Source organism: Bos indicus x Bos taurus, chromosome 8 (assembly GCF_003369695.1).
Source record: "Bos indicus x Bos taurus breed Angus x Brahman F1 hybrid chromosome 8, Bos_hybrid_MaternalHap_v2.0, whole genome shotgun sequence".
Taxonomy (NCBI): Eukaryota; Metazoa; Chordata; class Mammalia; order Artiodactyla; family Bovidae; genus Bos; species Bos indicus x Bos taurus.
In genome coordinates this window covers 80,992,631-81,019,355 of record NC_040083.1, presented here as the reverse complement: position 1 = coordinate 81,019,355, position 26,725 = coordinate 80,992,631, and the positions used below count along the sequence as shown (strand labels likewise).

At 41.9% G+C, this 26,725-nt stretch overlaps 1 protein-coding gene across 1 annotated transcript in view; it reads left to right on the top strand.

The window, feature by feature from the left end:
* Window positions 1-788: 788 nt before the first annotated feature.
* The window catches only part of FBP2 (fructose-bisphosphatase 2), a 39,895-nt gene continuing 13,958 nt past the window's right edge, over window positions 789-26,725 (top strand). The window contains exons 1-4 of the mRNA XM_027550173.1: window positions 789-1,076; window positions 6,175-6,337; window positions 8,312-8,404; window positions 25,417-25,557. Coding sequence (XP_027405974.1) covers window positions 907-1,076; window positions 6,175-6,337; window positions 8,312-8,404; window positions 25,417-25,557 — 567 coding nt within the window. The 5' untranslated portion in view covers window positions 789-906. The remainder of the gene's footprint in view (window positions 1,077-6,174; window positions 6,338-8,311; window positions 8,405-25,416; window positions 25,558-26,725) is intronic.

Genomic DNA, 26,725 nt, shown 5'->3' with positions numbered 1-26,725 from the left:
AATACTGGAGTGGGTTACCATGCCCTCCTCCAGGGGATCTTCCCAGTCCAGGGTTGAACCCAGGTCTCCCGCATTGCAGGCGGATTTTTTTTTACTGTGTGAGCCACAAGGAAGCCCATTACCAATACAGACCCCACCAGCTCTAATACAGCTATTTCTACAGGGTGGTTTAGGGGATGGGCCATTTCCACAGTGTTTCCTTTTCAAGAAGCAAGTATTATTTTTGTTTTGAAAATACAAATGTAGAGAAATTGGACAACTAAAGAATTAATCAAGTAACTCTGGTGTTAGGCACTGTGCTGGAAAATTTTTTTTCTTCCAGATTTGAATATCAACTATAAATATCCACTCAGTCATATAGGCCTTTTGGAATTAAAAAGCATCCTTTTCAAACATATGAAAGAAGCCTGGCTAAGCGGATTGCCAATATTTTGTTATGTGACCTATACCCCAGATAAGTTATCTGCCAGACTGACTCCTGCCCCAGGAAGGAATGAAACCCTGCAGGAAATACATGTGAAGAATACTTTTGAGTCTTTGAATAAGAGTGTTATGACTCATTTTTCTAGTGGCTGGATTTCTCATCTCCTACCTGTTACTAAATGATTGCTTCTTAAGGTCTTTAAAGAAAAAAAGTTCATCAAGAAAAAGCAGGTCTGTGTTCCAGGTTCTATTTACAGCTGACTTATGGCTCCTTGGCAGCCTTCAGGTCAGCCAGCCAGAGAGGTTTCCTTGAGGGCTCGCCCAGTTATCTCAACCACGTGATCTGAGGCACTTTCCCTTAAAGGTCCTGGCACCAAGGTACAGATTTCTAATCAGCTCTGATACTGCGGAGCCACTGATCAGCCCTTAAAGATAAGGCTTTCTTCTGCAGTGAGAAAAGAATCCGAAAAATTACCCGCCGCCATGGGGGACAGAAGCCCCTTCGAAACGGACATGCTCACCCTGACCCGCTATGTTATGGAAAAGGGGCGTCAGGCCAAAGGCACCGGGGAGCTCACGCAGCTGCTCAACTCCATGCTGACGGCCATCAAAGCCATCTCCTCAGCCGTGCGTAAGGCGGGCCTGGCCAACCTGTGAGTGAGATCCCCGACGACACGTTGCGACCCCGGTCCGGTGGGGGTGGGCAGAGCTGCGGGAGTCTGGGCCGGAAACTGGGTCAAAAGTATTAACCCGCACACCCTGCAGGGAAATGGCCTTCCAAGTTTCTGCCAGGTGTGGTTTGATAAGGAGTCCTTTGACTTGTCTCAGGAAAGGCACAAAATTCTTGGAGACATGCTATGGAGAAAAAAAGCATCATTTTTCCAGTCGCTGTGTATTCTAATGACAAGCTCAGGGGCTTGTTCCATGAAAACATATCCTCAGTTAAATCTGAAATCTGTTAGTTGCTTGGTCATGTCCAACTCTTTGCAACCCCATGGACTGTAGCCCACCAGTCTCCTCTGTCAACAGAATTTTCTAGGCAAGAATACTGGAGTCGGTTTCCATTTCCTTCACCAGAGGATCTTCCCGACCCAGGGATTGAACCCAGGTGTACTGCACTGCAGGCAGATTCTTCACCCTCTGAGCCAACAGAGAAGCCCACCTCTGACAAGGAGACTCTTATTAGCATTCTCACTGGCACAAAGCGACCACCAGGAGACTTGAGACCACTCCTGACGCCCTGGGCAGATAGGAGTGGTTTTACTGTCACGACCTTTGCCCAAAGTTGTCAGGAGCTAGAAATCATTTACCGAATCTTTTTTTCTCTCATTTACCAAATCTTAAGGCCCGTCATCCATCTCCTGTTGATTGTTGAAAGAAGTGTTTTGCTTTTAAAACCAGTTGTTATTTCTTCTCTGTGACTCAACCTTCTGTCCACTTGGTATGCAGGATGCTGGGAGGTGCTGGCCTGGGAGCAGGGAATGAAGGGCCTTCTTCCACTTTGCTCTCTTGGTGCTTCACCCAAGCCCAAGAGGCCAAGTTCAGGCTGTGCTGCTGATCCTCACAGCCAAGGGTCCGGTTCCAGTCTGTGGTGAAAAGGATTAGTCTTTGGGTTTCCACTTTCCTGGTAGCAATTCCAATGGAGGTCCTCTCAGAAGATGAAGAGACCCCATCATTCATTATTATTATTATTCCAAAATGAAGAAATAGCCAAATCCAATAATTTAAAATATTTATTCCTGGGCATTCCCTGATGGCTCAGTGATTAAGACTCTGTGGTTCCATTGCAGGGTGCATGGGTTTGATCCCTGGTGAGGGAACGAAGATCCTGACAGCCAAGGGACCAAAAAAAAAAAGTAAAAAATATTTATTCTTAACAACTTAGCACTTTTAACACCAAAAACAATGTGATAATTACAGAATTTATTTATATTAATGTAAGGTTTCGTGACCCAGTAACCCAGTAATGAGCTCCAAGTTAGAGGAGATTGTGACTGGCTTCCCTTCTCTCTGTGTGTTGCTTTAACTGTCTTAGTACCTCACTTGGCAGTAATGGCCAACTCCATCTTCAAGGACCTTTGTGAATGTGAGCCACAGCCACTTGTCTCTGTTCTGCTCCTGCCTGATGGTGAGCGGGGCTGTGTGTAGAGCAGTTCCCCAGGCTGTCTGCTGAGTGTTACTCACCTGAATGGGCTCCCCTGTGCAGGGGGCTGGGCAGGGCAGGTGTTGTGGCTAATTGCTGCAGAACTCTGACTTCGTGGTCATGTAGTGTCCAGAGGAAGTGGACTTAGGGATTGGATAATTCAGGTGTTCCTTTGACTTGGTTTTTCATGCCATCTGATTATAGTCAATGACCCACTCTCGCTAGGGACTGTAAAACTGTAAAATGACTTGGATACTAATAGCCTCTAACTAACTTGTGGGGCTGTTGTAAGGCTTAGTAAGCCCATGTGATGATGATTTTGACATTGCCAGCCCCATAATAAGTGCTCAGTAAGTGCTCATTATTTGTTGTTCAGTCACTCAGTCGTGTCCGACTCTTAGACTCCATGGACTGCAGCATGCGAGGCTTCCCTGTCCTTCACCATCTCCTGGAATTTGCTCAAAGTCTTGTCCCTTGAGCTGATGATGCCATCTGACCATCTTATCCTCTGTCATCCCCTTCTCCCCCTGCCCTGCCTGCAATCTTTCCCAACATCAGGGTCTTTTCCAATAAGTTGGCTTTTCACATCAGATGGCCAAAGTATTGAGGCTTCAACTTCAGCATTGGCCCTTCCAATGAATATTCAGTGTTGATTTCCTTAAGAATTGACTGGTTTGATCTCCTTTCTGTCCAAGGGACTCTCAAGAGTCTTCTTCAACACCACAGTTCAAAAGCATGAATTCTTCAGCACTCAGCTTTCTTTATAGTCCAACTCTCACATCCATACATGACTACTGGAAAAACCATAGCTTTGAATATACAGACCTTGGTTGGCAAAGTGATGTCTCTGCTTTTGAATATGCTGTCTATATTTGTCATAGCTTTTCTTCCAAGGAGCAAGTGTCTTTTGATTTTGTGGCTGCAGTCACTGTCTGCAGTGATTCTGGAGCCCAGGAAAATAATATCTGCCACTGTTTCCACTTTTTTCCTCAACTATTTGCCACAAAGTGATGGGACAGGATGCCATGATACTAGTTTTTTGAATGTTGAGTTTCAAGCCAGCTTTTTCACTCTCCTCTTTCATCCTCACCAAGAGGCTCTTTAGTTCCGTTTCCCTTCTGCCATTAGAGTGCTATCACCTGCATATCTGAGGTTGTTGGGTTCCAAGCCCAGTTCAGTTCAGTCGCTCAGTTGTATCTGGCTCTTTGCGACCCCACGGACTGCAGCACACCAGACTTCCCTGTCTGTCACCAACTCCCGGGGATTGCTCAAACTCAGGTCCAAACCTGGGGAAATTTGCGGGCTAACAGGTTGATGTTGCCAACTGACCACTAGGTGGCGGGCGCAGCCTGTGGAAACAAGATGTCAGAATTTCACACTTCACCGGAGGACAGAGGCAGGATTAAGTTTGACAGAGACCATGTGTTCTGCCGATTCAGATATTTCTGTCTCTTTCCCATTTAGGGGGCTTCAAGCACCTCATTCCTCTGCTTCCTCTTTTTGGGGAGATATTTCTAGGCACATGCTCCATAAATGCAAAACTGATCTGAAAGTCTCATATTTTTCTTCTTTTTTTCCTGCTTCCTGCTATAGGAAGAAGGGAATGTTAGCATTCTGGGAATGCTGTCTCCAGAATCCTCTCCACAGCTTCCTAATGTCAAAATGCAGAACAATTCATTTATAATATGTCAGTAAAGTTTTAACATTAGTAAAAGCAGTAAGAAGATACTGTCTATGGCTTATAAAGCATTTTCCTGTCCATGATCTAACTTGGAGCAGTTGTCAGGCAATTAGATCTCTTGTGAATGAGCTTCCATTCTTTCTGGAAGGAGAGGTGTTGATGGAGGGATTGTAGGAAGGGAGGGAGACAGAGCAACATGCCCAGTTCCTGCAAGGAGGGTGCACAGGGTGGGCTGAGAGGTAGGGTAAGGACAGGGTTAGTGTGGTGTTGGGGAGCGGTGTTTGCAAAACATCGAACAGAGAGCCTGTTTCTCTTCCCCGCCACCCACAGGCCCCAGGCACCCCAGCTTTTCATTCTCCAGTAGAAGCTGCATTAAACAAGAAAACCGAGTTCACAGGGTTTGTGAACACTGTAAACGCTGATGCAGAACAATCTAGTTTTGTCATTGTGTGCTTGTTTGCTTTTATTTTGAAGTAGAAGGTACAGTCTTTGAGGTCAGTCTACCAGTATCATTTTCCAAGGCAGATCTCATCACATCAGACATCAAGTGATGGGAGACACCTCTTGGGGAGAGGGGGGATGTTGTCAGTCAGGGAAAGGGATGGGAAATGAGTTGTCTCCCAGTTTAGGGTAAATCAGTGGCTCTCAACCCTGGCTACTTGCTAGAAACACTTGAAGAATCCTTCAGTAAATAAATGGTGTTAACAAAAAGGAGAGGAAGGAATTACTTTCCTGCCATCCATTCTTTGTAATTCAGTGAAGGTATACTGAGCCTCTGAGCACTGTGCAAACAGGCACAGTGAGGCATAGCTCTTGCCTTCAGTGAGCAGACAATCCATCAGGGAGGACATTTCCATGAACAGACTGTGAGCTGCTGTGGAAGGGCTGACAGGGCTGTGTCTGGTATGTGGTGGGACCAGGGAAGCTTCTGGAAGATGTTAGGAGGGCTAAGCTGTCAGCGGGCAGAAAGCACTTCCATGGGGTGGGGGGACACCCCATGACTGAAGGTGGGAAAGAGAAAAGCAGCTTGTGGGGTGCTGGTGGCCTCAGGACCTTTGAGGCTGTTGGAATGTGGAAGGCTGGAGGGGAGTGATAGCCATGTGGCTCATGGAGAGACGAGCATGAAGCCAGGGGACAGTGAACCAGGAGTCCATGGAAGGCAGGTGTGTGCACACGCAGGGTTCCAGAGGCTGAGGGTGAAAGGCTAAGCGGCAAGGCCAAGTGTGGGGCCAGGGCTTCCTTGATAGGGTCTGAAGCCAAGTATGGGGGACTTGGGGACTCTGGGAGAGATGGGGGTGATCTGACTGGCTTTTTAGAAGGTTCCTAACCACGAGGACGGGAGCCGGAGACTTTAGATAGCAATCCTCTATAACCCAAAGCACCCAAATAGAATTTTTACACTGCCACTCTTTCTTATATTGCTTGGTAATGGTAATAAAGAACCAAATTAAATTTTATCCCTAATTTCCTTCTTTATTCAAGTAATGCCAGGCTACAGCAGAACAGTTTTTATTTCAGCCCAACAGGCCACTATTTGAGGATAATCAACAAATACTAGAAATTCCAAGGCTGGAAATCCACAGTCCTTTACTTTTTAAAGTTTTTAATTATGGCGATGTGTCTGACTTTATGAACTCCCCCTCCGTCCTTCAGGGCCCCGAGGGAGGCGGGGGTGAGGCAGAGTTGTACATTAGTAAGATTGAATCCTGTAGTGTTACTGAGATGACTAGGAACTTGCAACAGTGGCTCCGAGCCAGGGTAAGAACCAGCGCTGTGAGACAGGACGCATTCGGTCGTATTTATCATCTGGAGACCCTGGAGCCATGAAGGGAAAAGAGGGATACAGGGGAGGTGTCCTGGCGTCCTGACATCTTCGCTGGAGTCCTGGGCTCCCTTCCTGATTTCCTCCAGCTTTTTGCCGTCTTAGGTACGGAATCGCGGGAAGCGTGAACGTGACGGGGGATGAGGTGAAGAAACTGGACGTGTTATCCAATGCCCTGGTGATCAACATGCTCCAGTCCTCCTACAGCACCTGCGTCCTGGTGTCGGAAGAGAATAAAGAAGCCATTATCACCTCCAAGGAGAAGAGGGTACGTGTGGCAGCTGGGCTGAGGTTCTTCTGTTCACCAGTGGAGGGCGCAACTGAGCTGGGAAGAATCTGATTGCCTTGCTTTATTTCAGTTTCTGGGATTTTTCCTCTATTGCTTAATTTTTGTTTTCCAGAAACCACGGTTTGCATATTTCTTTACTTTGAAGTTTTATGCTGTTTAGTCAAAGAGACTCCGTAATAAGGAAGTGATTCATTCAGGAAATAAATCAGAGTGCTTTACCGAAACTTATCAGTGGACAGGGTTCATCTTGGGTTTTTACCTAATGTATTAGTAACAAGTCCCAATGTTTTGGAGCTTGAAAATCAGGTCCAGTAAAAAGTAGAGTTCCTGGGAAGAGCGATATTTTTGGTCTTTTACTTTTCTCATCCCCACAATCTTCGCCCCTTCCCCAAGGGGGTTTGGTTTTAGCAGAGATTTCCTCATGCCTGGCAACCTGTTAGACTACAACAGAAAAGAAATTGTAAAGATTGTTGCTCTTGCCTTAATACAATGGTAAACTTGTTTAGTTCATGGCATGCCTGGGGAGGGTCTATATTCAGTATGGTTCCACAGTTTATTTTTTAAAAAATTCGTGGCCAAAAATTTAACCCATGTTCAGTTGCGATACAGTAATACCACATAAATGCCAGTACTGTTGGCTCTTGTTTTATACACTGGATCTTGAGGACAAGGTACCATTGCTTTATGATTAGCTGAAAGGATGGAAAAAGTAAAGCCAAATTTATTAAACACTTACTATATACTGGGGATTGTGCAAAAGCCCTTTGTACTTGTCTCACGTAATTCAGGCTAAGTCACACCTGTTATTCTCAACTGTCACACCGGCTCCTGAACATTCTCCAGTGTGTGCTTGATGTTGAGCAAATAACTGCTGAATGCATGCAGGCGTGAATGAATGAGCTGATTTGGATTATCTACAGGGAGAATGAGAGATTTCCAAGTTTATGGATTCCACTCCCCTACCCCCACCTCCTATTGAGAAAGAAGGAAGGAAAGCCAAATTAATCTAGGGCACTACTCATTGGAAAGTCAGGGGAAAAGTAGCTAGGCAGTGGGAGAAATGACTCCCATTTTACTTGATGTTGTACTGGCAGTATTTAATTAGCCAGGAGACCCCAGTCCCCATCATTAAGGCTCTCACAGAACCTCGTACCTAGGCGGTCAGTAAAAATTATCTGGTGATTTCTTTCCACTGAGTTGTCTGTGACAGCAGCATGGGCGGACATGAGGGACCTGGTATCCCAGGACCCCACCTGGTCTGTCTTCTGGTCTTCACGTCAGAAAGGAAAGGCAGATGCAGCAAAACCCAAAGGAATACTTTTATTCTCTGGATGTACTTTCATACAGCTGCTATCTTAATAAGAGAGGCCCAGAGGCCCTGGGACCTTGTTCCAAAGTTTTGTTTTGATAAAAATGTGCCAAAATGAAGAAAGCCTGTCTGGGGAGAAGCTTGATGTATCAATAATTCAATAACGACCTTACTATGGACTTAGGTAGAACTTACCCAAGTTTATCTGAAGCTTCTCCAACTCCTTCCAGCATGGTGCCCAGTTCAGACCAGTTCCTCTCACACCTTCAGCAATTCCCAGTGGTCCCAGGTAGGAGGGGAGGATGAAGCCAGAGTAGGTGGGAGTAAAGATATTTGGGGGTAGGTGGGAATCAGCTAATCTGATTAATCAGCTAATCTTCACCCCCTGTGGGAATCAGCTAATCTGTTTATGGGCAAGTGAGCTGTGAACTGCACAATTAATATATGTGGATATGCTCTGCCTTCCTTAAGTAATTGTAATTGTAATTTTTGATAAGGATATCCCTTTGGTCTAAGTCGCTTCTGATGGGGTTTTACCTGCCAGACTCAGCCACTTACACAGAGTGTGTTCACTGGAACAGAGTGTGGAATTACGCAGTGTATTGACCTGTGTTGATCAGGTGTTCTGCCTTCTGTGCACGTAGGGGAAATACGTGGTCTGCTTTGACCCTCTGGACGGATCTTCCAACATTGACTGCCTGGCTTCCATTGGAACCATATTTGCCATCTACAGAAAGGTGAGCAAACAGTCTGCTCTTTAACACCTCCTTCCTCTGATGGTTTCAGGAAGGTTCCTGGGCTCAGAGCCACGAGTCTGGAGTTCTAACCTTTGTCCTCCCACTAACCAGACACACCACAGCAAGCAAGCTACGAACCTCCCTCTGCCTCAGAATCCTCATTGAAGACCCAAGTCGGTATTTTCCCTCAGCCCTTGTCTCAGTGTTCATGGGAAGGCAGGGTGAGAGGATACATGGGACCTTATTTTGAAAATCTGGGTGTGATACAAATGCCAGACATGGAGTTAAGTTCCAAGCGACATCTGAAGGCCTCTGTGTTCCTTCCTTGTGTATCTCACATCTTATTGCATTCATTTTCTGTTGCTGCTGTAACAATTCACACGCATTTAGAGGTTTAAAACAACACCCATTTATTGTGTCCCAGTTCTTGGGTCAGAAGTCTGACAGCATGGCTGAGCTGTATCTGATAAGGCCAAAATCTGGGTGTTAGCTGGCTTGGTCTCCTATTGAGAAGAGCTCGCTTCCAGGCTTATTGAGGTTGTTGGCAAAATTCAATGAAATAGTCAATATCCACCCTCTCAATAGGTGCAGTTTTTTGTTCTTGTGATGAGCAACTCTCACATTAGTTGCTCAGTCATGTCTGACTCTTTGCCACCCCACAGACTGTAGCCCACCAGGCTCTTCTGTCCATGGAGTTCCCCAGGCAAGAATACTGGAGAGAGTTGCCATCCCCTTCTCCAGGAGACCTTCCCAACCCAGGAATCGAACCTGGGTCTCCCGCATTGCAGGCAGATTCTTTATCATCCGAGTCACCAGGGAAACCCCATAGCAGCTTTCAAATATACAGTGTGGTATTGTTAACTGTAGTCACCATGCCATCTATTACATCCCAAGGACTTATTTATTTTATAACTGGACGTTTATATCTTTGACTACCTTCACTCCCTTCACCTACCTCCATCCCCTGATTCTGGCAACCACCAATCTGTTCTATGAGTTGGGTTGTTTTTTTTTTTTTTTTTTTTTGAGTGCACATATAAATGAGATCATACAGTACTTATCTTTCTCTGGCTTATTTCATCTAGCATAACACTGTCAAAGTTCATTCATATCATCACAAATTGCAGGATTTCCTTCTTTTTCATGGCTGAATTATATATATATACACACACACACATTTGAAATAAACATTTCCTTCATGTTTATACTAAAAAGTATAATTCCTGGAAATTATATATAGCTCTATTTTTAATTTTCTGAAGAACCACCACACTGTTTTCCATAGTGGTTGTACCAGTTTACATTCCCACGGGCAGTTCACAAGGGTTCTGTTTTCTCCACATCCTCACCAACATGTGTCCTCACTCATCTTTTTTATTTAGTCCTTCTGGCAGGTGTGAGGTGATATCTCATTGTGGTTTTGATCTGCCTTTCCCTGATGGTTAATGATGTTAGACACCTTTTCATGTACCTGTTGGCCCTTTGTATGTCTTCTTTGGGAAAATGTCTATTTGGTCAGATTGTGTTTTTTGCCATTAAGTTGTGTGAGTTCTTTATATATTCTGGATATTCATCCCTTATTCTATGTATAATCTGCAAACGGTTTTTGCCTTTTCCTTTTTTATGATGGTCTTAATAGCATCTTAAGACCAACTGATTTAAAAATGAAAAGGAATAATGAATGAGGCTGTGCATGTGTGCAGACAGTGGATATGTTGGAAATCTCTATTTCTTTCCCACAATTTTTATGTGATTCTAAAACTGTTCTAAAAAAATGAAGTCTGAAACAAAAAAGAGAGGAATATTATTATATATAATATGGGCTATTCACATATGGATTTTGGTGATTTTTGAACACAGAGATTTTGTCTTAAAATTTAAGCAAAACACAGGCTCTGAAGGCTAGTCCAAATAACCACAGATTCTCTCTGATTGTATTGCTAAAGAAGGGGGACAATATTGCTTAATGCTCTAGTGAGAGAGCAGGTCGCTTCAGAGCTCTAATTACAAAAAAAAAAAAAAAAAACTGCAAAAGAAATGACACTGTAAATAAAATTAACAGGCAGATGACAATTGAGGAAAATGTTTGCAACATATAAGGCATTTATATTTTTCATATGTAAAAAGCAAATCAACAATGCTTGCATGCCAAGTTGCTTCAGTCATGTCCGACTGTGCTACCCTATGGACTGTAGCCCACCAGGCTCCTCTGTTCATGGGATACTCCAGGCAAGAATATTGGAGGTTGCTGAGCCCTCCTTCAGGGGATCTTCTTGACCCAGGGATTGAACCCAAGTCTCTCATGTCTCCTGCATTGGCAGGCAGGTTCTTTACCACTAGCGCCACCTGGGAAGCCCAAAATCAACAATAAGAAGATGACTATCTAGATAGAAAAGTAACCAATGAAGTGAAACAGGCAACTTACACAATAAGAAATAAAATGGTCAATTAATATATAAAATTTTACTTTATTAGTTATACAAAATGGAAACTAAAGCAAGTATCTTTTTTTTTCACCCATCAAGTTGACCAAGTTGAAAAAAGAAAAAAAAAACAGCGCTATCTTATGTTTATCAAATTAAATTAAAATGAATGCTCTTGTCACTGGTACCAGCCTTGTCATGGTGAATGGGCTTGCATAACTCTGTGAAGTTATGAGCCATACTGTGCAGGGCCATTCAGGACAGATGAGTCATAGTGAAGAGTTGTGACAAAATGTGGTCCACTGGAGGAGGCAATGGCAACACACTCCAGTATTTTTTCCAGGAGAACTCCATGAACAGTATGAAAAGATAAAAACATATGATACTAAAAGATGAACCCCCCAGGTTGGAAGGCATCTAATATGATACTGGGGAAGAATGAAGGGCAATTACTAACAGGTTCAGAAAGAATGAAGCCACTGATCAAGGAGGAGATGGCAAGACTGAACATCTGTTTCTTAGTAGATGTTAGTGAACATTACATGTTAGGAATTAGTGAACTAAAATGGATGGGAATGGGTGAATTTAATTCAGGTAATCATTGTATCTACTACTGTGAGTAAGAATCCATTAGAAGAAATGGAGTAGCCCTCATAACAACAAAAGTGTCTGAAATGCAATACTTTGGAGCAACCTCAAAAATGGCAGAATGATCTTAGTTCATTTTCAAGGCAAACCATTCAGCATGACAGTAATCTCAGTCTATGCCCCAACCACTGATGGTGAAGAAGCTGAAGTTGACCAGTTCTATGAAGATCTACAACACATTTGAGAACTAGAACCAAAAAAAGATGTCCTTTTCATCATAGGGGATTGTAAAAATAAGGAATGCAAAAGTAGGAAGTCAAGAGATGCCTGGAATAACAGTCAGGTTTGGTCTTGGAGTACAAGATGAGACAAAGCAAAGGCTAACAGAGTGTTGCCAAGAGAAAGCAATGGTCAGAGCAAACACCGTCTTACAACAGCACAAGAGAGGACTCTACGCATGGACATCACCAGATGGTCAATATTGAAATCAGATTATGTTCTTTGCAGCCAAAGATGCAGAAGCTCTATACAGTCAGTGAAGACAAGACTGGGAGCTGACTGTAGCTCAGGCCATGAGCTCCTTATTGCAAAATTCAGGCTTAAATTGAAAAAAGTAGCAGAAACCACTAGGCAATTCAGTTCAGTTCCCTTCAGTTGCTCAGTTTTGTCCAACTCTTTGCAACCACAGGGACTGCAGCACACCATGCCTCCTTGTCCATCACCAACTCCTGGAGCTTACTCAAACTCATGTCCATCTCATCCTCTGTCATCTCCTTCTCCTCCTGCCTCCATCTTTCCCAGCATCAGAGTCTTTTCAAATGAGTCAGTTCTTTGCATCAGGTGGCCAAAGTATTGGAATTTCAGCTTCAGCATCAGCATCAGTCCTTCCAATGAATATTCAGGACTAACTGATTCCCAAAGAATGACAAGGAGAGATAAAAAAGCCTTCCTCAGTGATCAATGCAAAGAAATAGAGGAAAACAATAGAATAGGAAAGACTAGAGATCTCTTCAAGAAAATTAGAGATACCAAGCGAATATTTCATGCGAAGATGGGCTCAATGAAGGACAGAAATGGTATGGACCTAACAGAAGCAGAAGATATTAAGAAGAAGTGGTAAGAATATACAGAAGAACTATTCAAAAAGATCTTCACAACCCAGATAATCACAATGGAGTGATCACTCACCTAGAACCAGACATCCTGGAATGTGAAGTCAAGTGGGGTAAAGGAACAGGATAAATGTCCACCAAACCAAACAAAAGGGGAAGAGATAGGGAATCTACCTGATAAAGAATTCCAAATAATGATTCTGAAAATGATCCAAAACTTTGAAAACAAATTGGAGTTACAGATAAATAGCCTGGAGACAAGGATTGAGAAGATGCAAGAAAGGTTTAACAAGGACCTAGAAGAAACAAAAAAGAGTCAATATATAATGAATAATGCAATAAATGAGATTAAAAAACACTCTGGAGGGAACCAACAGTAGAATAACAGAGGCAGAAGATAGGATAAGTGAGATAGAAGATAGAATGATGAAATAAATGAAACAGAGAGGAAAAAAGAAAAAAGAATTAAAAGAAATGAGGACAACCTCAGAGACCTCTGGGACAATGTTAAATGCCCCAACATTTGAATCATAGGCATCTCAGAAGAAGAAGACAAAAAGAAAGACCATGAGAAAATACTTGAGGCAATAATAGTTGAAAACTTCCCTAAAATGGGGAAGGAAACCAAGTCCAAGAAACCAAGAGAGTCCCAAACAGGATAAACCCAAGGCGAAACACCACAAGACACAAATTAACAAAGATCAAACACAAAGAACAAATATTAAAAGCACCAAGGAAAAAACAACAAATAACACACAAGTGGATTCCCATAAGGATAACAGCTGATCTTTCAATAGAAACTTCAGGCCAGGAGGGAATGGCAGGACATACTTAAAGTGATGACAGAAAATAACCTACAGCCCAGATTACTGTACCCATCAAGGATCTCATTCAAATATGAAGGAGAAATCAAAAGCTTTACAGACAAGCAAAAGCTGAGAGAATTCAGCACCACCAAACCAGCTCTCCAACAAATGCTAAACGATATTCTCTAGACAGGAAACACAAAAAGGTGTATAAACTCAAACCCTAAACAATAAATAAATGGCAATGGGATCATACTTATCAATAATTACCTTAAGTGTAAATGGGTTGAATGCCCCAACCAAAAGACAAAGACTGGCTGAATGGATACAAAAACAAGACCCCTATATGTGTTGTCTACAAGAGACCCACCTTGAAACAAGGGACATATACAGACTGAAAGTGAAGGGCTGGAAAAAGATATTTCACACAAATGGAAACCAAAAGAAAGCAGGAGTAGAAATACTCATATCAGATAAAATAGACTTTAAAACAAAGGCTGTGTAAAGAGACAAAGAAGGACACTACATAATGATCAAAGGATCAATCCAAGAAGAAGATATAACAATTATAAATATATATGTATCCAACATAGGAGCACCACAATATGTAAGAAAGTATGAAAGGGGAAGTTAACAATAACACAATAATAGTGGGAGACTTTAATACCCCACTCACACATATAGATAGATCAACTAAACAGAAAATTAACAAGCAAACACAAACTTTAAATGATACAATAGACCAGTTAGACCTAATTGATATCTATAGGATATTTCACCCCAAAACAATGAATTTCACCTTTTTCTCAAGTGCACATGGAACCTTCTCCAGGATAGATCACATCCTGGGCCATAAATCTAGCCTTGGTAAATTCAAAAAAATTGAAATCATTCCAAGCATCTTTTCTAACCACAATGCAGTAAGATTACATGTCAATTACAGGAGAAAAACTATTAAAAATTCCAACATATGGAGGCTGAACAACATGTTGCTGAATAACCAACAAATCACAGAAGAAATAAAAAAAGAAATCAAAATATGCATAGAAATGAATGAAAATGAAAACACAACAACCCAAAACCTATGGGACACTGTAAAAGCAGTGCTAAGGGGAAGGTTCATAGCAATACAAGTTTACCTCAAGAAACAAGAAAAAAGTCAAATAAATAACCTAACTCTACACCTAAGCAACTAGAAAAGGAAGAAATGAAGAACCCCAGGGTTAGTAGAAGGAAAGAAATCTTAAAAATTAGGGCAGAAATAAATGCAAAAGAAACAGAGACCATAGCAAAAATCAACAAAGCCAAAAGCTGGTTCTTTGAGAAGATAAATAAAATTGACAAACCATTAGCCAGACTCATAAAGAAACAAAGGGAGAAAAATCAAATCAACAAAATTAGACATGAAAATGGAGAAATCACAACAGACAACACAGAAATACAAAGAATCATAAGAGACTGTTATCAGCAACTATATGCAAATAAAATGGACAACTTGGAAGAAATAGACAAATTCTTAGAAAAGTACAACTTTCCAAAACTGAACCAGGAAGAAATGGAAAATCTTAACAGACCTATCACAAGCACAGAAATCGAAACTGTAATCAGAAATCTTCCAGCAAACAAAAGCCCAGGTCCAGATGGCTTCACAGCTGAATTCTATCAAAAATGTGGAGAAGAGCTAACACCTATCCTACTCAAACTCTTCCAGAAAATTGCAGAGGAAAGTAAACTTCCAAACTCATTCTACGAGGCCACCATCACCCTAACACCAAAACCTGACAAAGATGCCACAAAAAAAGAAAACTACAGGCCAATATCACTGATCAACATAGATGCAAAAACCCTTAACAAAATTCTAGCAAACAGAATTCAACAACATATTAAAAAAATCATACATCGTGACCAAGTGGGCTTTATCCCAGAGATGCAAGGATTCTTCAATATCTGTAAATAAACAATGTAATACACCACATTAACAAATTGAAAAATAAAAACCATATGATTATCTCAATAGATGCAGAGAAAGCCTTTGACAAAATTCAACATCCATTTATGATCAAAACCCTCCAGAAAGCAGGAAAAGAAGGAACATACCTCAACATAATAAAAAGCTATATATGACAAACCCACAGCAAACATTATCCTCAATGGTGAAAAATTGAAAGCATTTCCCCTAAAGTCAGGAACAAGACAAGGGTGCCCACTCTCACCACTACTATTCAACATAGTTTTGGAAGTTTTGGCCACAGCAGTCAGAGCAGAAAAAGAAATAAAAGGAATCCAGACTGGAAAAGAGGAAGCAAAACTCTCACTGTTTGCAGATGACATGATCCTCTACATAGAAAACCCTAAAGCCTCCATCAGAAAATTACTAGAGCTAATCAATAAATATAGTAAAGTAGCAGGATATAAAATCAACACAGAGAAATCCCTTGCATTCCTATATACTAACAATGAGAAAACAGAAAGAGAAATTAAGGAAACAATTCCATTCACCATTGCAACCAAAAGAATAAAATACTTAGGAATATATCTACCTAAAGAAACAAAAGACCTATATATAGAAAACCATAAAACACTGGTGAAAGAAATCAAAGAGGACACAAATAGATGGAGAAATATACCCTGTTCATGGATCAGAAGAATCAATATAGTGAAAATGAGTATACTACCCAAAGCAATCTATAGATCCAATGCAATCCGTATCAAGCTACCAACGGTATTTTTCAGAGATCTAGAACAAATAATTTCACAATATATATGGAAATACAAAAAACTTCAAATAGCCAAAGCAATCTTGAGAAAGAAGAGTGGAACTGGAGGAATCAACCTGCCTGACTTCAGGCTCTACTACAAAGCCACAGTCATCAAGATTGTATGGTACTGGCATAAAGACAGAAGTATAGATCAATGGAACAAAATAGAAAGCCCAAAGATAAATCCACGCACCTATGGATACCTTATCTTTGACAAAGGAGGCAAGAATATACAATGGAGAAAAGACAATCTCTTTAACAAGTGATGGTGGGAAAACTGGTCAACCACTTGTAAAAGAATGAAACTAGAACACTTTGCAACACCATACACAAAAATAAACTCAAAATGAATTAAAGATCTAAATGTAAGACCAGAAACTATAAAACTCCTAGAGGAGAACATGGGCAAAACACTCTCTGACATAAAGCACAGCAGGATCCTCTATGACCCACCTCCCAGAATATTGAAAATAAAATAAAAAATAAAAAAATGGGACCTAATTAAAATTAAAAGCTTCTGCACAACAAAGGAAATTTTAAGCAAGGTGAAAAGACAGCCTTCAGAATGGGAGAAAATAATAGCAAACGAAGCAACAGACAAAGAATTAATCTCAAAAATTTACAAGCATCTCCTGCAGCTCAATTCCAGAAAAATAAACAACCTGATCAAAAAATGGGCCAAAGAACTAAACAGACATTTCTCCAAAGAAGACATACAGATGGCTAACAAACATATGAAAAGATGTTCAACATCACTCATTATCAGAGAAATGCAAATCAAAACCACAATGAAGTGCCATTTCATGCAAGTCAGAATGGCTGCTATCCAAAAGTCTACAAGCAATAAATGCTGGAGAGGGTGTGGAGAAAAGGGAACCCTCTTACACTGTTGGTGGGAATGCAAACTAGTACAGCCACTATGAAGAACAGTGTGGAGATTCCCTAAAAAACTGGAAATAGAACTGCCATATGACCCAGCAATCCCATTGCTGGGCATACACACTGAGGAAACCAGAATTGAAAGAGACACATGTACCCCAATGTTCATTGCAGCACTGTTTATAATAGCCAGGACATGGAAGCAACCTAGATGTGCATCAGCAGACGAATAGATAAGAAAGCTGTGGTACATATACACAATGGAGTATTACTCAGCCATTAAAAAGAATACATTTGAATCAGTTCTAATGAGGTGGATGAAACTGGAGCCTATTATACAGAGTGAAGTAAGCCAGAAAGAAAAACACCAATACAGTATACTAACACATATATATGGAATATAGAAAGATGGTAATGATAACCCTGTATGTAAGACAGGAAAAGAGACACATATGTATAGAACAGTCTTTTGGGCTCTGTGGCAGAGGGAGAGGGTGGGATGATTTGGGAGAATGGCATTGAAACATGTAAATTATCATATGTGAAACATCACCAGTCCAGGTTCGATGCGTGATACAGGATGCTTGGGGCTGGTACATGGGGATGACCCAGAGGGATGGGATGGGGATGGAAGTGGGAGGAGGGTACAGGGTGGGGAACACAGGTACATCCATGGCAGATTCATGTCAATGTATGGCAAAACCAATACAATATTGTAAAGTAAAATAAATAAATAAAACTGAGATTTAAAAAAAAATGAAGTCAAATGGGCCTTAGGAAGTATCACTATGAACAAAGCTAGTGGAGGTGATGGAATTCCAGTTGAGCTATTTCAAATCCTAAAAGACAATACTGTGAAAGTGCTGCACTCAATATGCCAGAAAATTTGGAAAACTCAGCAGTGGCCACAGGAATGGAAAAGGTCAGTTTTCATTCCAATCCCAAAGAAAGGCAATGCCAAAGAATGCTCAAACTACCACACAATTGCACTCATCTCACATGCTAGCAAAGTAATGCTCAAAATTCTCCAAGCCAGGCTTCAGCAATATGTGAACCATGAACTTCCAGATGTTCGAGCTAGTTTCAGAAAAGGCAGAGGAACCAGAGATCAAATTGCCAAAATTCGCTGGATCATCGAAAAAGCAAGAGAGTTCCAGAAAAACATCTATTTCTGCTTTATTGACTATGCCAAAGCCTTTGATTGTGTCGGTCACAATAACCTGTGGAAAATTCTGAAAGAGATGGGACCACCAGACCACCTGACCTACGTCTTGAGAAACCTGTATGAAAGTCAGGAAGCAGCAGTTAGATTTGGACATGGGACAGCAGACTGGTTCCAAATAGGAAAAGGAGTATGTCAAGGCTGTATATTGTCACCCTGCTTATTTAAATTATATGCACAGTACATCATGAGAAATGCTGGGCTAGATGAAGCACAAGCTGGAATCAAGATTGCCGGCAGAAATATCAATAACCTCACCTATGCAGATGACACCACCCTTATGGCAGAAAGTGAAGAAGAACTAAAGAGCCTCTTGATGACAGTGAAAGAGGAGAGTGAAAAAGTTGGCTTAAAGCTCAACATTCAGAAAACTAAGATCATGGCATCCGGTCCCATCACTTCATGGGAAATAGATGGGGAAACAGTGGAAACAGTGACAGACATTTTTTTGGGGGGGCTCCAAAATCATTGCAGACGGTGACTGCAGCTATGAAATTAAAAGATGCTTGCTCATTGGAAGGAAAGTTTTGACCAACTTAGATAGCATATTAGAAAGCAGAGACATTACTTTGTCAACAAAGGTCGGCCTAATTAAAGGCTATGGTTTTTCCAGTAGTCATGTATGGATGTGAGAGTTGGACTATAAAGAAAGCTGAATGCCGAAGAATTGATGCTTTTGAACTGTGGCGTTGGAGAAGACTCTTGAGAGTCCCTTGGACTGCAAGGAGATCCAACCAGTCCATTCTAAAGGAGATCAGTCCTGGGTGTTCATTGGAAGGACTGATGTTGAACCTGAAACTCCAATATTTTGGCCACCTGATGTGAAGAGCTGATTCAGTGGGAAAGACCCTGATGTTGGGAAAGATTGAGGGCAGGAGGAGAAGGGGACAACAGAGGATGAGATGGTTGGGTGGCATCACCGACTCAATGGACATGAGTTTGAGTAAACTCTGGGAGTTGGTGATGGACAGGGAGGCCTGGCGTGCTGTGGTTCTTTGGGTTGCAGGGAGTCGGACATGATGAGCGACTCAACTGAACTGAACTGATCTCCTTTAGGATGGACTGGTTGGATCTCCTTGCAGTTCAAGGGACTCTCAAGAGTCTTCTCCAACACCACAGTTCAAAAGCATCAATTCTTCAGTGCTCAGTTTTTTTTATATTCCAACTCTCACATCCATACATGACCACAGGAAAAACCATAGCCTAGACTAGACGGACCTTTGTTGGCAAAGTAATGTCTCTGCTTTTCAATATGCTATCTAGGTTGGTCATAACTTTCCTTCCAAGGAGTAAGCATCTTTTAATTTCATGACTGCAATCACCATCTGCAGTGATTTTGGAGCCCAAAAAAATAAAGTCTGACACTGTTTCCACTGTTTCCCCATCTATTTCCCATGAAGTGATGGGACCAGATACCATGATCTTGGTTTTCTGAATGTTGAGCTTTAAGCCAACTTTTTCACTCTCCACTTTCACTTTCATCAAGAGGCTTTTGAGTTCTTCTTCACTTTCTGCCATAAGGGTGGTGTCATCTGCATATCTGAGGTTATTGATATTTCTGCTGGCAATCTTGATTCCAGCTTATGTTTCTTCCAGTCCAGTGTTTCTCATGATGTACTCTGCATATAAGTTAAATAAGCAGGGTGACAATATACAGCCTTGACATACTCTGTTTCCTATTTGGAACCAGTCTGTTGTTCCATGTCCAGGAAACCCCAAAGCTTCAGAGAGGGACTGGACCAGAGAAGGTCAGGCCAGGAGAGCTTTTTCCCTTGAAGTCTCTCATCTCACCTTCCCAATTTTCTCTTGTTCTCTAGCCAGTGGCAGAGGAAAGATGGTCACCCAATAACTTCTATGTGGATATTCACCAGAATGCTATAGCCCCAAACAGATTTCTGGAGCATAGAGTGGGCCAATTGGAGTCACCACATTCCACAAAGTGGCAATGAAGAAAGTTCTTTAGATGTTCTGGCTGGATATTCTGAGTGCTGGGGAGAACCAGGAGGAGCACGGACGTTTAAAAGGTCAGAAGAAGGGGAGTTGGCAAAAGCAAATGAGAAGGCATATGGAGAGTCTTAGAAAGAAAATCAGAAGAGAGGGAAGTGGACAGAAGCTCAGGAGAGACACATTTCATGAATGAGGTAGCAGCCACTGGATCCAGTGCTGCCAAGAGGCAGAGTAAGAGGAAGACTGGAAAGTGTATGCCCAATTTAGTGGCAGCCTGCAGTGAGGACAGGAGAAGAGAGATAGCCAGTGTAGACAGATGTTCTCCATTCCAGAACTTAGATGAAGACGGAGAAGGGGCAATAGCTGGAGGGAAGCCCTGGGTCTACAAAGTATTGTTTAAATTTTTCTAAGGCCAGTGAACTAAAGAGCCTCTTGATGAAAATGAAAGAGGAGAGTGAAAATGTTGGCTTAAAACTCAACATTCAGAAAACTAAGATCATGGCATCCAGTCCCATCACTTTATGGCAAATAGATGGGGAAACAATGGAAACAGTGAGAGATTTTATTTTGGGGAGCTCCAAAATCACTGCAGATGGCGACTACAGCCATGAAATTAAAAGACGCTTGTTCATTGCAAGAAAAACTATGAGCAACCTAGACAGAGTATTAAAAAGCAGAGACGTTACTTTGCCAACAAAGGTCCATCTAGTCAAAGCTATGGTTTTTCCAGTGGTCATGTATGGATGTGAGAGTTGGACTATAAAGAAAGGTGAGCACCGAAGAATTGATGCTTTTGAACTGTGGTGTTGGAGAAGACTCTTGAGAGTCCCTTGGACTGCAAGGAGATCCAACCAGTCCATCCTAAAGGAGATCAGTCCTGAATATTCATTGGAAGGACTGATGCTGAAGCTGTACACTAATACTTTGGCCACCTGATGTGAAGAACTGACTCATTTGAAAAGACTCTGATGTTGGGAAAGATTGAAGGCAGGAAGAGAAAGGGACAACAGAGGATGAGATGGTTGGATGGCATCACCGGCCCATGGACATGAGTTTAAGCAAGCTCTGGGAGTTGGTGATGGACAGGGAGGCCTGGCGTGCTGCAGTCCATGGGGTCACAAAGAGTTGGACACGACTGAGAGGCTGAACTGAACTGAAGGCCAGTGAGGTCTATTTGTAATTCAAAGCCAGAGGAGCCAAAGGGGGAGGAGTGGTTCTTTTCAAGCCCCAGTGCAGAGTCTAGAGGACCAAGGACAAGGTGTGATGCCAAGTGGAGGCTGCAGGATCCCAGCTCTGAGAAAGAATAGGCTCTAGTTTGGGAGAAATCAGAGAACAGAACTCTGGTTTCATACACAGAAAATGTAATCCTTCTGATGACTAAAATGAAGATATTTCAGAAACTTCAATGGGGAAAACTAAAGATTTTAATAAAAATCCAATTCTGCCTTTGACTTCTACTTTGCTGAAAGTCCTTAGGAGATCATGCTGTAGAGCAGTAGCTCCTACACTTTAGTGTGGAAGGTTGATTCTGAGGGCCCAGGGTTTCTGATTCTGTAGGCCTGGGGTGAGGTTCAAGAATTTGCATTTCCAAGATCCCAGGTGATAATGCTGCTGCTTAGCCACATTGAGAATCATTTCTCTAGAGCCTGGTTCTCAGAATTTGTATGTGGCCTGGGAATCTGGAAATAAAGTGAATTTATCGAGTACATGTGCAAGTTGCATAAAAATGTATCTAGCTTTAAGAAAAAAAAAAAAAAGGTTAGAAAGAATGTAAGATTGTGAAAGTAAGGAAAAGTATTAAAGGGAATACACTTTTAATTTTTTAATTAATGGTTTTTGTAGTCCTGAGGAAATATGAAAATAACAAAAATATTAAAAGGAATGTGGCATCTTTAAAGAAGGATGAAATTTGGTGTAAAAATAAAGGCCTTAAGGGAATCCCTGATCGTCCAGTGGTTAGGACTTTGTGCTTTCACTGCCAAGCATGGGAGTTCAATCCCTGGGAGGGGAGCTAAGATCTCAGAAGCTGCACAGCGTGGCCAAAAAAAGAAAAGTCATTGTGATTTTACTAGCAGACAGCAAACTTGGCCCCATATTCCAAGTGCTGTTGAGAAGAATGCTGGCTTCCCACCAAGAGACTTGGGTCAAGCCCCAGCTTTATTACTGTCTGGTTTCAAGATGCTGTGTACCTTTCTGACCTCCTTCTCTTTTCTTTCAGAAAAAGAGAAAAGTTCTCTTTGAAAAACAAAAATTCTCTTTCAAAAAAATTTTATAGAGCCTCTTCGTTGTTTCATAAAACATAATGTGAAAGTGCTGTGCCGTAGGGAAGCAAAATTTTCCACCCCAAAAAGTGTCTCCATGGCATGAAAATTCATTTAGGCTGATTATTTTATTTTATTTTATTTTATTTTTTTTTACTTTACAATATTGTATTGGTTTTGCCATACATCAGCATGAATCCGCCACGGGTGTACACATGTTCCCAATATTTTTAAGGCCCGAAAGACTCAGGAAGAACCTTTAATCTACACCCCAGTTGCCTAAAACAATGTGGATAGTAAGATCTTGTTTCCGGAAGGGAGCTATTGCCATCAGTATTATAGTATGAAACTAGGCTTGTAGACTGGGAGAAACTTAGCAGAATCTGTTTGTTAGAATTGCACTCTGTATCTGATTGTCTCTGCAGGGTCCAGGAACATTTGTTTACCAAACATTTGCTTTTCCATCTCCGTGTGAATTGCTTTCCTCACCTTTGAAGTCCCAAGCCACTACCTCCAACATCCTCTTTTGTCTTTAACTGATGATGAGGGCTTTAGACATTTTGGCAAGTTACAGTTTTCCTGGGTCTCTCCCATGTATACATATTACTAAACCTTTTTTTGTTAATCCTGTTAATTTGTCTCATATCAATATAATTCTTAGAAGAGCCTGAAGAACTTAAAAGGGTAGAGGAAAATTTCTTTCTCCCTGATAGTACTTTAAAAGATATAAAATCTCATATAATTACAACTTATTTTTTTACCTTGAAATTTTTTTTTTAAGGAACTTCTTGATGGTCCAGTAGTTAGGGCTCCATGATTGCATTCCTGGGGGCCCAGGTTAAAATTCCTGGTTGGGGAACTAAGATCCTATAAACCACATGGCATGGCTGCACCCCCACCACCAAATTTTTTTTTCAGGAGTTAATTATCATAATGGACATGCTTCCAATGTGTGTGTAATATTCAAGCTCACTATCATTCTCTTTCCTATGAACATAATCTGTCTTCCTAACTTTAAATGTGCTATTTTTCACTTCCATCAGTTTCCAGTTCTCTGGAATTTTCTGCTCAGGAGGAAATCTCTATGTAGTATTTCTGGACCTGTCTTTTTGTTGCAGGAAGGGAGATCCTTCCAAGGCCCAAGAGTGGGTTCTTGTCTAACACTCAGAAGTGAATTGTCTGAGGAGACACATGTGCTGACAGAGCAAGAGACTTTATTGGGATGCCCTGGTTATGAGCAAGAGGGTGAGGGAACCCAGGACTGCTCTGCCACGTGGCTCCCAGTCTCAGTCTTGGGTTTTATGGGGATGGGATTAATTTCCTGGTCATCTCTGGCCAATCATTCTGACTTTGGCCTACTGGTGCACACATTGCTCAGCCAAGATGGATTCCAGCAAGGAAAATTCTGAGAGGTTGTTAGGACATGTGGTATCTCCTTTTGACCTTTTCCCAACTCTTCCAGTTGGTGGTGGCTTGTTAGTTCTGTGTTCCTTACCAGGACTTCCTGGCTTAAATAACTCATGCAAGTGGTTACTATTGTGCCTGACCAATGTGGGTGCTTTCAGTCAGTGTTTCCCCTGACATTTTAGCCAAAACTCACTGGTGTCTAGAGAAAGCACAGCCTCTAGCTGAATATCTGTGGTAGCTACTCTAGTAAACAGATGGGAGAAAATCGAATGACAGAAGCAGTAAGGCCAACAATTTTTGATTTGATCCTTGCATAGGAAGCACCACAGTCTTTGGGTATGGTGATCTTTGGGAAGCAAGTTTGGAGCTTCAACTTGTCATGTGTCATACTTATTTGCTCTGTGTGTGAAGCTGAAGCTAGTTGGATCTGTTGCTCTGAAAATAGTTCATTCAGGTCTGCCCATTCACTTTTCCTTCAAAGCTCCTCTCACATTTGCCATCCATAATGATGTTAAGGTGTAGAACCAGAGCCCGAGTGTTCCTGCAAACATTCCCCTCTCCCCTACTGCTTCCAAAGTGTGTGCAGTGTAGTCAGAATCTTAGACGATGGTGGAAAAAGAACTGAGCAACCCCAGTGGCCACGTTCCTGCCTCTCCTTCCCCCATCCAATCAGCTCCTCACAGTGGGGGCAGGAAGTTCACTCTCTTTTTTTCCAAATTCATAAGATTTGCTTCCTTGCTTTTTTGAGCATAAGAAGGTAGGGAAGGACAAGCCCTTCAGGAGATCCTTGGAAAAGCAGGTTGTGAAATCCAGTCTCATCTGCGGCTCCCCCCTTCCGTCAGGAACCTTTGCTGCTTCTCCCTTGGATGCCTGCCTCATCCTGTCTCACTGAATTCACACTTCTATGCACACTTTTAGCTAACAAGAGAAGCTTCCTCAAGAAAATGTCCAGATTTGTAGAGTTGGGCCCTAGGGTGGGAACAGGCAGGGGCAGAGCCTTGAAGGGGCAGCTACCTGGGTTGATTCCAGCTCCGTCTGATGTTGGGTGAATTATCCAATCACTCAGGCTCTAAGTTTTTCATCTGTATGATGGAGACCATAAAGATATCTATCTCGGAGTGCTGTTGTGTATGTATAATGAGATATTGCACAAAATCAGAGCTCAATGACCTTGGTCATTATAATCATTAAGGAGCATGGCTTATGATTTTTAAGAAAGGCTGTGATTTTAGCACCTTGGCATGCTGTTCTTGGCAGGATAGAGATAACTATGTTCAAGAAATGGAGAAATCCAAGAATGGCCTTTGCAATGGCTCAGCTAGATGCAGTCATTAACATGGCAACTCGTTTCCTCCAGCTACCTTTACTGCAGCTTGAAAATCTGAGAACCGCACTTCCTTCCATGGTTCAAGTAGATCTGAAGTGCAGTTCAGTTCAGTTGCTCAGTTGTGTCTGACTTCACAGCCCCATGGACTGCAGCACATCAAGTGCCCCTGTCCATCACCAACTCCCAGAGCTTGCTCAAACTCATGTCCATCAAGTCGGTGATGCTGCCTCTGGCAAAGGGCTCTCTCCAGAGACAGTGATGTTTCTCTTTCTCTTTTGCAGACCTCAGAGGATGAGCCTTCTGAAAAGGATGCCCTGCAGCCAGGTCGCAACATTGTGGCTGCTGGCTATGCACTCTATGGAAGTGCAACCCTGGTGGCTCTTTCCACAGGGCAAGGAGTGGACCTCTTCATGCTTGACCCAGTAGGTACCTCGTGATGAAGTATGAGCCTTTGTGCTTTAATTCTGTCCCCTGGGATAATTTACTGGTTATTCCTAATACTTGTTTTGGGGGGCAGGGAGTCTAGTTTGGGGGACCAACAGCATAATCTAAAAACATTAAGATCTCTGTTCATGGGAGGGTATTTGAGGGGCTCTACAAGGTTAAATGTATCACTCATGCCCTGTTTGTAAGGAATTTATTATCAAAAAAATATATTCAGCTTCTGTGGTTTGTGGAAATACAATGACTTAAGAATCCCAATGCTGCCAATTTCCAGACAGAAACATAGATTCTTTTTGTTTGTTTGTTTGATTTTTGGCCACTTTGTGCAACATGCAGGGTCTTAGTTCCCTGACCAGGGATCCAATTGGTGACCCTGCATCAGAAGGGTAGAATCTTAACCTCTGAACCACCAAGGAAGTACCAAACATGGATTCTTTACAGTAGCACCATCCAGTAGAATTTTCTGTGATAATGGTTATGTTCTGTAATCTATGCTGTCTGGTATGGCCACTAGCCTTTTGTGACCATTGAACATTTGCAGTGAGTTAGTGTGACTGAGAAACTGGGTTTTTACATTTTATTTCATTTTAATTAATTTAAATTACTACACGTGACTATTGGACTACTGGTACCCTATTGGACACCAGTTTGGACGATGTCCCCTAATATACATGTTCTTCCCAAAAGGAGGAGTCACTGGTAGAAAGCTGTTTTATCAGATCCTGTGTTATTCTCCACACTTTCCACAATGATAAAATAGCAGTAGCAGAAGAGGAAGAAGCACAACCTCTGGGTAGATGAAAAATATAACACAGTGCTGATTGGGAGAAGTAATTGGATAAAGACACAGAGTTCAAAAACAAAGATTGAGCCTTCATGGCAAATGTACATTAAAAATGTTCAGGAGATCAACTGTTCTTAAAATTTTTTATGTCAATGCTGCTGCTGCTAAGTTGCTTCAGTCGTGTCTGACTCTGTGAGACCCCATAGACAGCAGCCCACCAGGCTCCGCCGTCCCTGGGATTCTCCAGGCAAGAACACTGGAGTGGGTTGCCATTTTCTTCTCCAGTGCATGAAAGTGAAAAGTGAAAGTGAAGTCGCTTAGTCGTGTCCAACTCTTCGCGACCCCATGGACTGCAGCCCACC